Source organism: Prionailurus bengalensis, chromosome B4 (assembly GCF_016509475.1).
Source record: "Prionailurus bengalensis isolate Pbe53 chromosome B4, Fcat_Pben_1.1_paternal_pri, whole genome shotgun sequence".
In the NCBI taxonomy this organism is placed as follows: domain Eukaryota; kingdom Metazoa; phylum Chordata; class Mammalia; order Carnivora; family Felidae; genus Prionailurus; species Prionailurus bengalensis.
In genome coordinates this window covers 94,960,727-94,977,142 of record NC_057358.1, presented here as the reverse complement: position 1 = coordinate 94,977,142, position 16,416 = coordinate 94,960,727, and the positions used below count along the sequence as shown (strand labels likewise).

The window sequence follows — 16,416 nt, the reverse complement described above, 5'->3', positions numbered from 1 at the left end:
TGGCTAAGTCCAGGGTTCCTTCCACATAGCTGCGCTCTGCTGAATCCTAGAAATGGAAAAAATGATGAAGGTGTCCCCAGGTGAGGGAAGAGGGAAGGGACTGGGGCAGAGGCATTAGCGTGCATGGGAAACAAAAAGTTCTCTGAGGTAAATGGAGCAGCTGAATAGAAGTGGAAACATTTAAATCAGATCACATCACCACTTCCCTCCAAACCCATCACTGGCTACTCACTGCATTTAAGAGAAACCTAAACTCTGTCTACTCTCTCTCCAGTGTCAACACTCACCACGCTCCCTCTCACTCACAGCCTCCCTGCCATGATGGCTTTCAGTTCCTAAAACTCACCAACCTCTTTCTTGCCTCAGAACCTTTACAAATGGTGGTGTCTCATTCTGAAATAGTGTTCCCCCCACTTTTACCTAGCTAACTCTTGAACATCCGCTGGTCTCCAACTAGCTATGGGTTAATCATACAGGCCTCGGAAACTCCCCACCTTGTGACAATATCTCACAGTAGCACCTTCACTTTTCCTTTGGAGCATCTACCCTACTTTGTCATTATCTGTCTGATGCTGTGGCCACAGACTCTAAGCTCCATGAAGGTATGGCTCGTGGCTGGCTTTTCTTCCCCTTGCTGTTCTGTTTTTGTTTCCCCACAACTGGCATATAATTAAATAGCAGAAGTTGAAGCTGTAATGGGGAGGGCACAATCTTTATCCTATGACAATAAGAAGGCAGACAAATATAATCGAGAATTATGACAAGAGCCAACAGAGGTTTAAATAAAGCAAAACAAAACTTTGTGAAGTGTGGGTGAGGATGTGAGAAAGGCCAAGAGCTGAAAGGATAGTTGAGGATCACTTCAGCAATCCGGATGAGAAAGAGTGAGGGCCTGAACCAAGAGAATGAATTCAAGACTTTGAGGTGGTGTGGCTGGACGGGTTTGATGTGTGTGTGTGTGTGTGTGTGTGTGTGTGTGTGTGTGTGCCTCCTCTGTGCACTCTGTAAATACTATCCGCTTAGGAGGGTAAAGTAAAATATCAAAAAGTAAACTGGCAAGAAAAAGAAACCATTCTGCTCCCCCTAAAAGGAAAAGTTCAAAAAATAAAGACCGATCACTCCTCCTGGCCCTTTGACCCAGAGGAAATTGAGGAAAGAGTAACGGTTTTCCAAGGACAGGCTCTCTTCAACGTGAAGCCAATCAAGCGAAGATGAAGTAAGAGAATTCTATGGCAAGACTGGGACTGCAGAGAAGTTTCCAGTCAATGGAATGAGGATTTCAAAGCATACTCGGTAAGAGGGTGTGAGTTGGGTTCCCCTGAGAAAGGATAAACCAGGGAAAGACTGAGAGTCCAAAAAAAAGGTATAAGCAGGGTAAATGTGACCTTATCTATGTAAAAATGGTGTAAAAAGAAAATCCACACACTGGAATGAGATCATGAGCCCCAAGACTGAGGGAAGCAATGGGCTGAAAGATTATATGGGAAGACCATGAATGGAAGCAGCCAGTGCCATCCCCCAAGCGCCTCTATGGCCTCCTTCCTGGGGGGAAGAAGAGAGGTGAGCCTGGGCCTGGCCTCCCATTACAGGCAGGGTTCCTGGTGGCTGCTCTGGCCACTGCAGATTCTACTCCTGAGTGGAACTCTCCTAACTAAGACAAACAGTGAAAGCTGAGACTCCAATCATCTTTGTCTTCGATTTTTAAAATACTGTACCATCCTTTTCTTAAAAATGGAAACTTCTTGGTAACTATTCTCCCTAATTTCCTGCATTCGAGCGAAATCTAAAGGTTACTTTAAATATAAAGTTCATCTTATCGACAGCATCTGGGAGTCTCTACAGTAAATCTATTTTTATTTCATGTTGAGCAGTAGTAAAAAGTGTACTGAGAGTAGACGGCACCGGGGAGCTGCCATTTTCACACCTCCAACCATCGCTCGTTTCCTCTTGCATATGTCGTGGTGCAAGAGCCAAACTCCCAACTTCTGATTTCCCAGAGTCGTTTAAAATCATGTCTCGAGTGCTTCTGGGTTGTGATAGACTGCCCCCACTTCTATCGACACCCTGACAGCTTGGGAATGGGACAGGGAGGCGAGGATAGGGAATGGGTACCGTTCCAGAGGAGGTATGAAGGGCTAAGCTAACATTTCCTGTTGCTCAAGTTAACAGTTAGCATAGGATGTAAGGCTGGGTCCCTCGGGTAGTTCTCAACATTCCGGAAGATAGTCCTTCCTGGTGGGGACTTGAAGATATTCAGAATTCATGCCCACAGGAGGCAACTGTGTTTGGGGGAGGCAGCCTTTAGAGATACCTGAGAGGAGGGGCACCTGGGTGGCTCAGTCGGTTAAGAACCCAACTCTTGGTTTCGGCTCGGGTCATGATCTCCCTGCTTCATGGGTTCAAGCCACATCGGGCTCCATGCTGATAGTGCAGAGCCTGCTTGGGATTCTCTCTCTCTCCCTCTCTCTCTACCCCTCCCCTGCTCTCTCTCTCTCTCTCTCTCTCTCAAAATAAATAAACTTTAAAAAAAATTTTAGAAATGCCTGAGAAGGGAAGTTTGTTAAGACAACCACCAGCTGCTCAAGACAGCCATGGGAGGGGCCACCCCTGCCCACCTCCAACTTCAGGCACAAGCTCCTGACCTCTGAGACTACTTCCTCACCCAGGGCAGGAAGCTTAAAGGATCACTTGATTCATTCAGTAGTGGGTTCAGAATCAAACCATCTTGACTGCTGGTGCCTATTCTCTGTTACAGGGCCTCAACCTCACAGAAAAAAATACCACTACTCCCTTAATCTTTTCTATTTCATCCTGTCTCATTTTCTTCAGGGTGCGTTCCACTTTCACCTCATTACTATGTTCAACAGGACAGCGTCTCTTTCTCAGTTTTAGTCTATAGCGGTCTCATTTCTCTGAATCCATTCCTGCTTCCCTTGAATCACTTCTTCACCAAACTCTTTGTACAGACATGGCAAACTTCTGGAAAGAGGACTGTGCACTTATTAATGCCTTTACATTCTTCCCTCAGGCCAATATAAAATGATGTCTAACCTGGTGCTCTGAAACGACACCTAAACTATTTTCACAAAGATCACCAACAGACTTAAAAAAAATTTTTTTTTAATGTTTATTTATTTTTGAGACAGAGTGTGAGCAGGGGAGGGGCAGAGAGAGAGAGAGGGAGACACAGAATCTGAAACAGGCTCCAGGCTCTGAGCTGTCAGCACAGAGCCCGATGCGGGGCTCGAACCCACGAACCGCGAGATCATGACCTGAGCCAAACTCGAAGCTTAACTGACTGAACCAGCCAGGTGCTCCCCCAACAGGCTTGTGATTGCCAAAAACAGTGAGTTCTCAGTGGTCCTTTTTTTTTGGAAATGTTTATTTTTGAGAGAGGGAGAGAGGAAGAGAGAGAGAGAGAGAGAGAGAGAGAGAGAGAGAGAGAGACTGCACGTCAAAGAGAGAGAGAGAGAAAGGGAGACAAGAATCTGCAGCAGGCTCCAAGCTGTCAGCACAGAGCCTGACATGAGGCTCAAACTCACAAACTGTGAGATCATGACCTGGGCCAAAGTCAACTGCCTAACCGACTGAGCCACCCAGGTGCTCCACTCAGTAGTCCTTTTTGATTACCTCTTCCAAGACAGTGTGCTCTTTTGACTCTCCTCTCACCATCTGGCCATTGCCTCCACCTTCCTTCTCCCTACAGCTTCAGTGTAGATGATCTCAAGACTGTCAACCTTCCTCTTCTCTATGTGCCCCTATTATGTGCATTCTCTCACTTGGCTTCCACTAATAGCTTTTGTGCCAGTGACTCCCAAACCTAACACTGGCTCTGACCTCCTACTCCTGAACTAAAAGTCTGCATTTCTAACTCTTTCAAGCACCTTCTGGATATATGAGTCCCTCAAATTCAGCACAAAGCTGGACTGTCCTTTCTCACACCCAGGCAAATGTGACACCTTCCTGTTCCTCAGCACTTACATTAAGTTCTATTGCTTGTAACTATCACACATCTTCCTGATGTACCCTTCTGTGAGCTGTTTCCATGTCCACTGCCCTTATCTGGGCCCTCCAGAATCTTCATGAGGACCAGCAGAAAGATAATAGGAGGAGCTTTGGAAATCAGACGAACTGGATTCCAGTTTTTTGGGTTTTTTTTTTTCACTTAATAGCTGTGTACATCGGACAAGTTATTTAACTTCTTTAAGTCTTAGTTCCCTCATATGTTAAATGGAGCTAGTACTTAGAACTATTATAAGAAATTTGGTGAGGTAAATGCAATGCTATTCACAGTGGCTGGCACGCAGTAGCCACTCATAAAGGTTATTTTTTTTCATTCACTATTCTCTTTACTTCCCCAACCCCCTGCCTGTCTCTGAGCTAGAGTACTCTGCCTTTAACTCTCCATCATTCTCTTCCGATACACATTCAACACTCAAACCGGTTTCTTTCTTTTTCTTTCTTTCTTTCTTTCTTTCTTTCTTTCTTTCTTTCTTTCTTTCTTTCAACTTTCTAAATCAGATTACTTTCTAAATCAGGTTACTTTCTAAATCAGATATCCACTCAAGTCAATCTCTGATTAAAAAAAGAAAAAAAAAGTCACAAATTGTCATTGCCCATATAACAGACGACCTCCTTAGTATGGGATTTATGACCCTTTAGAAATCTAACTTCAAGCTACCTGTCCACCTTACAAATTCACCACTCCTTATTTTTTTAAGTTTTTATTTCTTTTGAGGGAGGGTGAGCAGGGGAGGAGCAGAGAGAAAGAGGAAGAGAGAGGATCCCAAGCACGCTCAGTGCAGAGCCTGACACGGGACTTACACCCCATTTGTTAGAACTGCTCACCACTACTTATTATATAACCTACACACCTTATGTATCTATATTGTCAAGCCTTGGTTTCTTTAGTGTAGCCATCCCATCTTCAAGGTCGTCCCCGCTTTCATTTCTAGCTGATGAAATCAAATTTCTATTTGCATAAGAACAAGTTTCTCCCCCCAAAATTCCTTCTTATTAATCTGGCACATTGCATTCATTCATTCATTAATTCACCAAACTTTTATTAACTGAGAGCCAGGCATTGCGCTAAGTCCCGGGGATATGAAGCCAAAGAGGATGTGCTACACCATTAACCAGTATACAGTCTCGTGGGGGAGATGGGTATATAGACGATTCCAGTAGAGAGTGATAAGTGAAAGGATAATGCAGTGGCTCTCAATCTAGTGGTATATTAGAATCCCTAAAGTCAATTTTTTTAAAATGCTAATGCCTAGGTTCAACCACCAGATATTCTAATTTCATTGGTTTGTGGTGCCTTTTTTTTTTTTTTCTAAGCTCCTCTGACATAGTCGTGTGAAATGAGGGTTGCAAACCCCAGGATAGAGCTGTGTAAACAGAACATGGAAAACACACCTTGTAACTGGCACTTTTGGCTGCTCCACAACACATGGTCCCTTCTTCTTCATTCCTGTCTGCTCAGGCATGCACCCTTTCTCCATCCAGCTTGGGAGATATTGCCCGGTCCCCAACTCAGTGGTACATTCTGATTGTTCTTTCTTGTGACTGGTTTATGAGTAGGCAAGAGAACTCATTCTAAACAAGGATACCTAAGGGGAGGTCGGCTATTGGAAATTGAGAAAAGCTTTCCTAATTCCAAGAAAAACATACCAAAAGAGATAGTCTTCTTTTGGCCTTTGGACACTGCTATGCCTGCATATCGTAAACATGAGTGGATCTGAGATCCAGAAAGGACCTGGGTTCTTGAGGCCACTGTTAGGTTACTGCATCAAACAACCCTAATGTTGATCTACCTGTGCATTTCTTAATGTATGCAATAATAAATCTCCCAATTGTTTATGATACTTTGAGTCCGTTTTCTGTCTGCATGCAGTAGATGGCATCCTAAGTCTATACAACCAAACCAAACTTGGAGATCACGGAAAACAGCTCAGAAAAGGGGTCTTCATCAAGGCAGTCGGGAAGCAGGAGAAACAAATAAAGAGACATGGATATAAACACATAAGATATTCTGGGAACTGCACATAGTTCAGAGTGGCATAAAGATGAGGCTGGAAAGATGGTATTCTGGGGCAAGAACTTGAGGAGCCTATGCTGTGGTGGATTAAATATGGCCACAAAATCTTTGCAGCTTCTTTCAAGAAGCAGAGTTGATTTTCACACCTCATGAATCTGGCTGGCCTCATACTTGCTTTGACCAATAGAATGTGTCAGAAGTGATGCTCTGTAAGTTCCAGAGCCGGGGCCTGGCTCTCTTGAAATGCTGCCCTGAAGCTACCATACTGTAAGGAAGGCGACCTAACCTACTGAAGGATGAGAAGCCAGTGGAAGAGAAGTGAGGCACGTCAGCCACACCGGTACCAAGTGCTGGGCCTGCGAGGCCATCTTGGCCCACGCAGCTATTCCAGCCATCATCTGACTGCACGTGAACCTCCCAGCCAACCCACAGAATTGTAAGAAATAGTAAGTCATTGTGGTAGGGAGCCACTAGATTTTGGGTGGCTTGTTATGCAACCATAGGTACCTGATGCATGTGCCATGCCAAGATGTTCGGACTTTACTTTGAAAACCATGAGGAGTAACCGGATTAAATTCACGTTTTAGAAAAATTGCCTTGGCAGCAGCATGAGGAATGGGCTTGGAGTGGGGGCAGGTGGGAGGTGGAAGGACTGGTTAAAAGACTTTTGTGTTGTTGGAGCTGAGAAATCATGTGGACCTGAAGTAAGACAGTGGCAGAGGGAAGGCAGACAAGAGTCACTGTGCATGACGGCAAATAAAAGTTATAGTGTGTAAAAGAGAAATGCAAATTAGGAATTACTCACCGTTCTCAGGACTAAGTAAACAAGTCGATGGGAGTGCCCTTCACTAAGAGGGACTCTGGGAGGAAAAGAAAGCTTAATGTAACTGCGGAACATCTAAGAGGAGAGTACTGCAAGGAGCTGTGAACATTCAATGTTTAATGAATAAATTAGTATGATTAATCGGGGTGGGTACCATAGTGTTCTAGTCCAGCGATCTGTGGTCATATGGCATAATGTGAGTTGTCTCTAAGTCAAGTAAGTTTTCATGGTGTGAACTCATTTTCGTGATACTTCATCGGAATAGAAAGGAAAAGGAAAGGTAAGATTTGATGCGCCCCCAAATGCTCGCAAATCCACATGTGGTTCAGTTGATGTGCATTAATCTGTAATTCTCAGGAAATACCACTAGTATCTAGTGTTCCAATCTGAAAGCGCATTCTGAGGGTATCCAGAGGGTAGCGCCATGACACAAGTTCTCTCTCTTTGTCCTGCAGATTCTTCACTTACCTCCCCACCTGTAGAGTAAGGGGCTTCCCTAACTCCATGCTAGAAAGAGTTGAGACTATCTCCAGGCCAGATATTTTGTCAAGTGAGCACAATCCACGATTTATTTTGTAATAAACTACAAAGGCTACAAACCATTTTAATATGCACATGTAAATACCGGCTTACCTTTGAAATTGATTAAAATAGCAAGTAAATGGCTGGGAACCAATCTCATCTTTCCAGTACTGTTGCCAATTCATGACACTTTCCAAGTTCTTCTGATTTTCTCTCTTACAGGGAGGAATATAGGAGCACTAACAAAACAGAACACAGAAAATAAAACTATTAGTCTACAAAATGTTGAGAGGTAGTCCTTTTTTTTAATAGAGAGATGGTATTATGCACATGGTAAATCTAATTCTGATCCACCTAATTTTTAATACAACCAAAGTGAAATTGTTAAACCATGTATCAAATTTTCAATTTGGAACAATTACAGAAAATATTCCAATAACAAAAATGTAGCAAAAAATAATCTTCAGTAATTACAGTATGAGAATAGATTACAAATAATTAGATACAATGTAATAGCAAATTAAAAGCATAATATACTCTCTTTTTTCTGTGGGCCTGCCAAGCAAAAAAAAAGAAAAAAAAAAAAGAAAAAGTTAATTTTTATCCCAAGTTGCTATCTATGGACCTTGATATTTTCCTCTTCCACTTTTAACTCCCAAATCAAGCACTTGGCTCTCCTCAGATGCTGCTCTCAACTGCTGAAACTCAAGTTTTCTTTTCTTACATTCTCTTGGACAATAAAATCAGCAGAAAAGTTCCTCCCCCAAGTACATAATCAATGCATTTTGCTAACCAATGCCTTTTCCTAGCGCTGCCTCTAACAAAGTAGTTCTCTCTGAAGGGACCCAATTACTCTAAGCAATTCAGAATCAGCAGATTTGGAAAATTATTCTTAACTCTAGATGTTAAAATTAACCATTAGCATTCTAATCCATTTTCTCTGATTCAGGTTTTTTTTAAGTTTTTGTTTTTGTTTTTGTTTTTTTTAAGTAATCTCCACACCCAGCATGGGACAAAAACTCATGACCCTGAAATCAAGAATTGGACTCTCCACTGACTAAGCAAGCTAGATGCCCCTCCAATTCAGATTTTTATAATAATGATGATCACAGTGCAAATTTACCCTTATCGAGTGTTTACAATATGCCAGCCACTGTAATAAATACTTAGCGGGCTTTAACCATGTGCTTCTTACAACAACCCTAAAATGATCTCTTATTTTACAGATGAGGAAACTGAGACTTCTGTCCGCTCTACAGCTGGATGCTGGTGATTTTATCACATTCAACTCCCAGATGTTCTATCAAAGTTTCAGATGTTGAGAAGAAGAAAAACAAAACAAAACAAAACCAGTGACTTTATAGTAGAATTTGATTCGCATTATTTTACAGCATATAACTTGTCAACACCTTCCCACTATTTTCTGGTTAAAATAAAAACTTTTCAGTATGATGTACAACCCTCTTCAAGATCTGCCCTCCCCCTCCTGTGGGATGCAGCCATTTAGAAGCACACAGTCCCCAGATCTTCCACGTGCTGTCACACCTACTGGCTGGTACATGCTCTTCTCTCTTCTTTTAATGCCCTTTTCCTTTTAGTCCCCTTCTTTCAAGATGCAACTCTGGGGCTTCTGTCTGGAGGAACCTTCTCTTCCTCACGTGACAGTTAAGTCCACCTCATTTGTCCTGCCACAGGCATCATACCCCATGCAGCCACAGCTGTAATCACCGGATCCCACTGGTTTGTTTTCTATCAGCTTCCTCAATTTGCTGGCAAGTTGGAAGAGGGCTTTTTTTTTTCCCCCTGCATCTTCACACTTAGGGCCATGCATGGTAATAGTGAAATCTCAAAAATGCTGGTAGAATTAATAATAACACACTTACATAAGTTTTTTTTTTTATTCAAGATGTTGAAGCCATTTTCATAGTAGTTAAATTTCTTTAAATTAATACAGAAATATTTTCAAATTTTAGTAAATTTGGTTACTTTCTGTTATATGTAACAAATCCACAACATGTTATGCAAATCTTATTTTAATGATTGGATAACTGGATATTTACCTTCTGTACATACAGTTAGTGTTCTCTTAATAACAGTGTACGGATTTCAAGCGGTATTACAAAGCTGTAATCATCAAGACAGTATGGTACTGGCACAAGAACAGACACTCAGATCAATGGAACAGAATAGAGAACCCAGAAATGGACCCACAAACGTATGGCCAACTAATCTTTGACAAAGCAGGAAAGAATATCCAATGGAATAAAGACAGTCTCTTCAGCACATGGTGCTGGGAAAACTGGACAATGACATGCAGAAGAATGAACCTGGACCACTTTTTTATACCATACACAAAAATAAACTCAAAATGGATGAAAGACTTAAATGTAAGACAGGAAGCCATCAAAATCCTTGAGGAGAAAGCAGCCAAAAAGCTTTTTGAACTTGGCCATAGCAACTTCTTACTCAACACGTCTCTGGCGGCAAGGGAAACAAAAGCAAAAATGAACTACTGGGACCTCATCAAAGTAAAAAGCTTCTGCACAGCAGAGGAAACAATCAGCAAAACTAAAAGGCAACCAACAGAATGAGAGAAGATATTTGCAAATGACGTATCAGATAAAGGGTTAGTATCCAAAATCTACAAAGAACTTATCAAACTCAACACCCAAAAAACAAATAATCCAGTGAAGAAATGGGCAGAAGACATGAATAGACACTTCTCCAAAGAAGATATCCAGATGGCCAACCGACACATGAAAAAATGCTCAACATCACCCATCATCAGGGAAATACAAATCAAAACCACACTGAGATACCACCTCGCGCCTGTGAGAATGGCTAACATTAACTCAGGCAACAACAGATGTTGGTGAGGATGTGGAGAAAGAGGATCTCTTTTGCACTGTTGGTAGGAATGCAAGCTGGTGCAGCCACACTGGAAAACAGTATGGAGGTTCCTCAAAAAAATTAAAAATAGAGGGGCGCCTGGGTGGCTCAGTCAGTTAGTGTCCAACTTCAGCTCAGGTCATGATCTCATGATTCATGGGTTCGAGCCCCGTGTCGGGCTCTGTGCTGACAGCTCAGAGCCTGGAGCCTGCTTCAGATTCTGTGTCTCCCTCTTTCTCTGCCCCTGCCCACTCACTCTGTCTCTCTCTGTCTCTCACAAATGAATAAACATTAAAAAAAAAATTAAAAATAGAACTACCCTACAACCCACCAATTGCACTACTAGGTATTTATCCAAGGGATACAGGTATGCTGTTTCGAAGGGGCACACGTACCCCAATGTTTATAGCAGTACTATCAACTATAGCCAAAGTATGGAAAGAGCCCAAATGTCCATCGACGGATGAATGGATAAAGATGTGGTATATACATACAATGGGGTATTACTCAGCAATGAAAAACAATGAAATCTGGCCATTTGCAACTATGTGGATGGAACTAGAGGGTATTACGCTAAGCGAAAGTAGTCAATCAGAGAAAAACAAATACATGACTTCACTCATATGAGGACTTTAAAACACAAATGAACACAAGGGAAGAGAAGCAAAAATAATATAAAAACAGGGAGGGGGACAAAACAGAAGAGACTCTTAAATATGGAGAACAAACTGAGGGTTACTGGAGGGCTTGTGGGAGGGGGGATGGGCTAAATGGGTAAGGGGAATCAAGAAATCTACTCCTGAAATCATTGTTGCACTATGTGCTAACTAACTCGGATGTAAATTTAAAAATAAGTAAGTAAATAACAATGTGACATATAAAGCTAAAGCTTTCTGTGAAAGCCTGAATTTTGAGTTCTGCCAAAGCAGCTGTTAGGCTTAGAAGCCACGGAGGCCAGTAGATAGGGCTCCAGTCCTACTATCTCTTGGGTGTTTGGACTGGAACAAATTACTTCTGTTCTCTGGACTTCATTTTTTCTCATCTGTAAAATCTCCCAAATAATGTCTAGTTCTATATTTCTTTCTATGATTCTCTTCTTGGAAGTACATCAAGATAGGACCCAGCAGAAGACAGGACTACACTGTTGCAGTATTTTTCCCAGAAGAGATCCTGAGCACTGGGGAAGTGGCTGGGAAGCCTGACTGAGCCAACCATTCCAGCCAGCAAAATGGACAGTTGTGGTAGGTCCTTTCTTGGAGACCTGTACTTAGCTTAGTGTTCATAAGCAGCCTCTGCCATGTTTTTATTACTTCCCACAATGTGCTGGACATTTCCTTGACTTCTATTAAAACATTTTTTTTTTCTATACCATGGTCAGTGACTGTATCAAGTGAGAGTAGGTGGCACCTGATTGTGCTCTTTGAAGGGAAGAAGTGTGAAACAAAAATCCACTGGAGTGTTTTTTGCAATGGCTACGCTCAACACAAGGGGTTTACTAAACATTTTAGGGACTAACAACAAGCACCAAATGTAATTAAGGCAGATTTTTAAATTTTGCAAATTAACTCAGTTTGAAGCCTTGCTATTTTTTTTTTTTTTCGGGGGTGGGGGGGGGTGGGGGTGGGATGGGTTTAAAAGAAATACCTCCACCAAATGACAATTCTATGATTTGACCAGAAGTCACATCCACATGTTTCTGGAAAGGTCAGATAAAAACTTTCAGTGAGTGAGTAGAGTGTGTATTAGGTATGTTGTGGTTTCATATGGGAAAAAAGAAATATTCCTTGCCTTTAGGATACTTTTCTAAGTTTATTTATTTTTAAGAGAGAGAGAGCACGCATGTGCGGGGAAGGGGCAGAGAGTTCCAGGCAGGCTCCAGGCTATCAGTGAGGAGCCCACCTTGGGGCTCAATCCCACAAACTGTGAGATCATGACCTGAGCTGAAATCAAGAGTCAGACGCTTAACCTACTGGGCCACCCAGGCATCCTGCCTTTAGGATACTTTGAGACAGTGTTGGTGGATTTTTAGAAGCAAAGTCTTTTTTTTTTTTTTTTTTTACATTGGGAAAAATGCCTGTAATCAAAATTCAAGTATTTTTTTTTTCATGCATCACATTCTTTCCAGGAGTATCATAGATGAAATAATGAGCTTAGGGGTGCCTAAGTGACTCAGTTGGTTAAGCAATTGATTCTTGGTTTCAGCTTAGGTCATGATCTCATGGTTCATGAGTTTGAGCCCCATGTTGGTCTCTGTGCTGACAGCATGGAGACTGCTTAGGATTCTCTCCTTCTTTCTCTGCCCTTCCCCTGCATGTGCTTTCTCTCTCTCTCTCTCTCTCTCTTTCTCTCTCTCTCTCTCTCAAAGTAAACAAACATTAAAAAAAAACCCAAAACTATTAAAATATGAGTTTATAATACTCTAGTAACTTCTAAAGCTCACATCGCCTTAAAAGGAAAATTTTTACTTTTTTTATATAGAGAGAGACTGTGAGAGGGGTAGGAGAGCAGAGGGAGAGAGTGAGAATCTTAAGCAGGCTCCATGCTCAACAGCGAGCCTGACTCAGGACTCTTGATTTCAGCTCAGGTCATGATCTCATGGTTGGATCTCATGCAGGATCGAGCCCTGCACCAGCTATTAGCAAGGAGCCTGTTTGAGATTCTCTCTCTCCTCTCTCTCTCTCCCCCTCCCCCACTCATGCTGCCTCTCTCTCTCTCTCTCTGTCAAAACAAACAATCATTCAAAAACAACAATATCAAAAAAGTGACACAAACCTTAAGTTCTTAAAACTCATTATTGTTCATTTTCTTGTACTTTGATTCTCCCATTAATTTGTCTTTTAAAATTTCTGTGAAGCCTAACTCAGATTCTCCCTAGATCCCTTCTCAATTCAGGTGGATCAGCATAGATTAAGAATTTTAAAGTAAGTAATAAATACCAATCCAAAGCAGTGTTCCAGGGGGGGGGAAATTGGAAATTCAGTCAGAGACTCCTTTCCTCTCTGGACTGTTCAGACCTGATGGGTTTCCAGGCACTATAACAGCTCCACCATGAATAGCTCACCATTGGGGGAGGGGCACAAATGATAATGTAGACCACCATATCATCAGCAACATCACTTTCATCATCATGACTAACATTTATTGATTATATGTGAAGCATCTCATCATGGCAAATCTACTTTAATCCAAGTGAGCAAATATTATAATCACCTATGTTTTACAGAAGAAAATGAGGTTTAAGAAAACTTTCCCTCAGTCACAATGGCAAATGGGAAAGCTGGGATTCAGATTGCAGAGTGTCCTTAACCACTGCCCCACACTGCGCCGTGTCTCTATCTCTAGGGCTTCCCACTTTTCTCTCTTTGGAGCTCCCTGCTTTGGGGGGAAGGAAGATGCCTTGACTTTTGCCTCCCTCTCTCAGAGAACCAGTGTAATGATTCTCTGGGAATGGAATTGGTGTAGCCCTCCCGAAGACTGATGGGTCAAGGCAGGCTGGGGCAAAGCTTTGTTTTCCCGGTATCTTCTCAGAGAAGTGCATTGTAAGTCTTTGCCTGTTCCCTCCTCTCTCCATTTGGCTCCAGGGGTGGTTTTTGGTGCCATGGATGTAATTTCACTTAGGTGAATTTACAGACACGATGTCTTTGGTCATAGAGGACAATGAGCGTTCCCTGGGAGAAACTTCTTCATTCAATTCTGACCTTTTTTGTTTCTCATTTGCAAAGGCAGCATTTCCCAATTTCTAATATTATCACCCAAATAACCTTCACTATTGTCTGTGTCATTTGCTGCCTAAACTTGCATGAAATCATTTTCTTTAAAAAGTGAAGACAAAAAGAAGAATGTGATAAAATATATTTGTTTGATGCCTACCTGGTAGAAAAAAATTTTTTGACTTTTGCATTTACGCACCAAGTTGACAGAATCGAGTGGGCTAAGACTTCAGTGAGTTTATTAAGGGAAGATACAATCATCATTTGATGTGGAATATTTGATTATGTACTTATTATGACTTATTTTTCCATTATCTTATTTTAGGGTTTATCAAGATTTATAATAGCATTCTTTGCAGCCTATCACAATGGATTTATATTTTAATAGTACCCTCTTGAGTGTGTTCTTTTGTGTCTTCAGGATTGCATTTCAATCATGTGGGCAGAGTAGGCAGAATTCACTTTCTTCCTTTACTGAATCATTTAAAAAACCATTGCACAATACATGTGATCCATTTAAACATCGGGGAGCGAGTCTATGTTAGACATTATCTAAGAAACAGAAATGGAGAAACTTTTTTTCTTCCAGTTTCTTTACTGACTTCAGTTGGTTAGGGAGGGTAGTATTGAAAGACATAATACTAGAATGGATTTAGCTGATTAAATAATTTCTGAAGTAAACTTGATTAGAAAATGAATTCTTGGGGCTCCTGGCTGGCTCAGTCAGTAGAGCCTACAACATTTTCCTTTTTTTTTTTTTTTTACATTTTTTTTAAACGTGTTTTATTTATTTTTGAGACAGGGAGAGACAGAGCATGAACAGGGGAGGGTCAGAGAGAGGGAGACACAGAATCTGAAACAGGCTCCAGGCTCTGAGCTCTCAGCACAGAGCCCGACGCGGGGCTCAAACTCACGGACTGCAAGATCATGACCTGAGCTGAAGTCGGCTGCTTAACTGACTGAGCTACCCAGGCGCCCCCCCCACCTTTTTTTTTTTTTTTTTTTTTTTGAGAGAGAGGGCAAAAGTGAGCAAGGGGCAGAGACAGAGAGAGAGAGAGAGAGAGAGAGAGAGAGAGAGAAGTGGGGCTCATCCGAAGCAGGGCTCAAGCACATAGGATGCAGGGCTTGAGTTCACAAACCACAAGATCATGACCTAAGCAAAAGTCAGATGCTTAACCAACTAAGCCACTCAGGTGCCCCTAGAGTATGCAACTTTTCTGATCTTGGGGTCGTGAGTTTGAGCCCCACGTTGGAGAGATTCCTTTAAAAAAATTTTTTTAATTAAAAAAAAAAAGAAAATGAATTATTGAAACATTATCTACTGGAACACGGGTCTAATTATATTTTATCCTATAATTCCCCATTTTCTGAAATCCTGTAAGATATATGTGTCAGCTATGATGTGTAACTTGAATGACAGCTTTGGACAATATAAATGTATAATCAGGAAAACACTGTGGAATAAAAAGTGTAACTGAGCCATTTATAAACTCCATAATGTTTCATATGCCTCGACTTCATTAATTGTGTATACGCACACACCTTATGAATGCACGTTAACTTAACAAACACATACAAAATTACATGTCAGCTAAAAAAAAAAAATTAAATTCTAGGGCAGGTGGCTCCAGAATCTGTATCCATACCTGAAAGCTAAATGAAAATAATCTTGTGGAAGAACTTGAAGATCAAACAAATGGCTTAGAAAACAAAAAGCAAGGCTGACTAAGAATAGGAGAAGCTACAGTAAGTTCTTCGGAGAGAACATGGTGCCCAGCCTACAGCATGTTTGTCAAAGTCTGTTCCAAAGACCACCTGGATTGTTCATCAAAAAGGGCCACCCTCCCGAGAGTCTGATTCAGTCAGACCAGGAATCTGTATTATTAACAGCTCTCCTTCACCCTTGGAATGACACATTTTTAGGACTGATAATTTAAGCAACAAGCCATTCTTGACTGCTGAGTACAGGACAGTGTGCAAAGAGGAGATATTACTCACCCTTTATTTGTCTCTTCCCTTCCTTCCCAGGAGGGTGCCTTGTAGTAGTAGCATGAGTAGTAGCTTATTCACAAAGTGCTTTGTGATTACAAAAGAGGAAGTGGAGATCTTGGCTTTGGGGGTATGACAGAGGCTTCGCAAAAGAGATGGTTTTGATTTGTGTTTTTTAGGTTGAACAGGAGTTTGCTTCTCAGAGAATGGGTGGGGAAGGTGATATTCTGAGAAGAAAAAATGGAATGTGCAATGACTTTGTGTATAAATGTTCCAGAAAGACTGAGTCATCTAATGTGCTTGGAGGATAGAGGGCATGGGGGATGGCGTTGAGAAATGCCCAATTATCTGAACTACTACTCACTAAAAATTGCTTCTCTCTCCTTAAATGCTTCAATGAGAAACTGCTTGCTACCTCCTGCAGAGTATTCCCACCCACCCACAAA

At 41.6% G+C, this 16,416-nt stretch overlaps 1 protein-coding gene across 1 annotated transcript in view; it reads right to left on the bottom strand.

Annotated features, from left to right (window-relative positions):
- Positions 1 to 16,416, bottom strand: part of KCNMB4 (potassium calcium-activated channel subfamily M regulatory beta subunit 4) — a 62,921-nt gene that overhangs the window by 26,546 nt on the left and 19,959 nt on the right. The window contains exon 2 of the mRNA XM_043565024.1: positions 7,494 to 7,621. Coding sequence (XP_043420959.1) covers positions 7,494 to 7,621 — 128 coding nt within the window. The remainder of the gene's footprint in view (positions 1 to 7,493; positions 7,622 to 16,416) is intronic.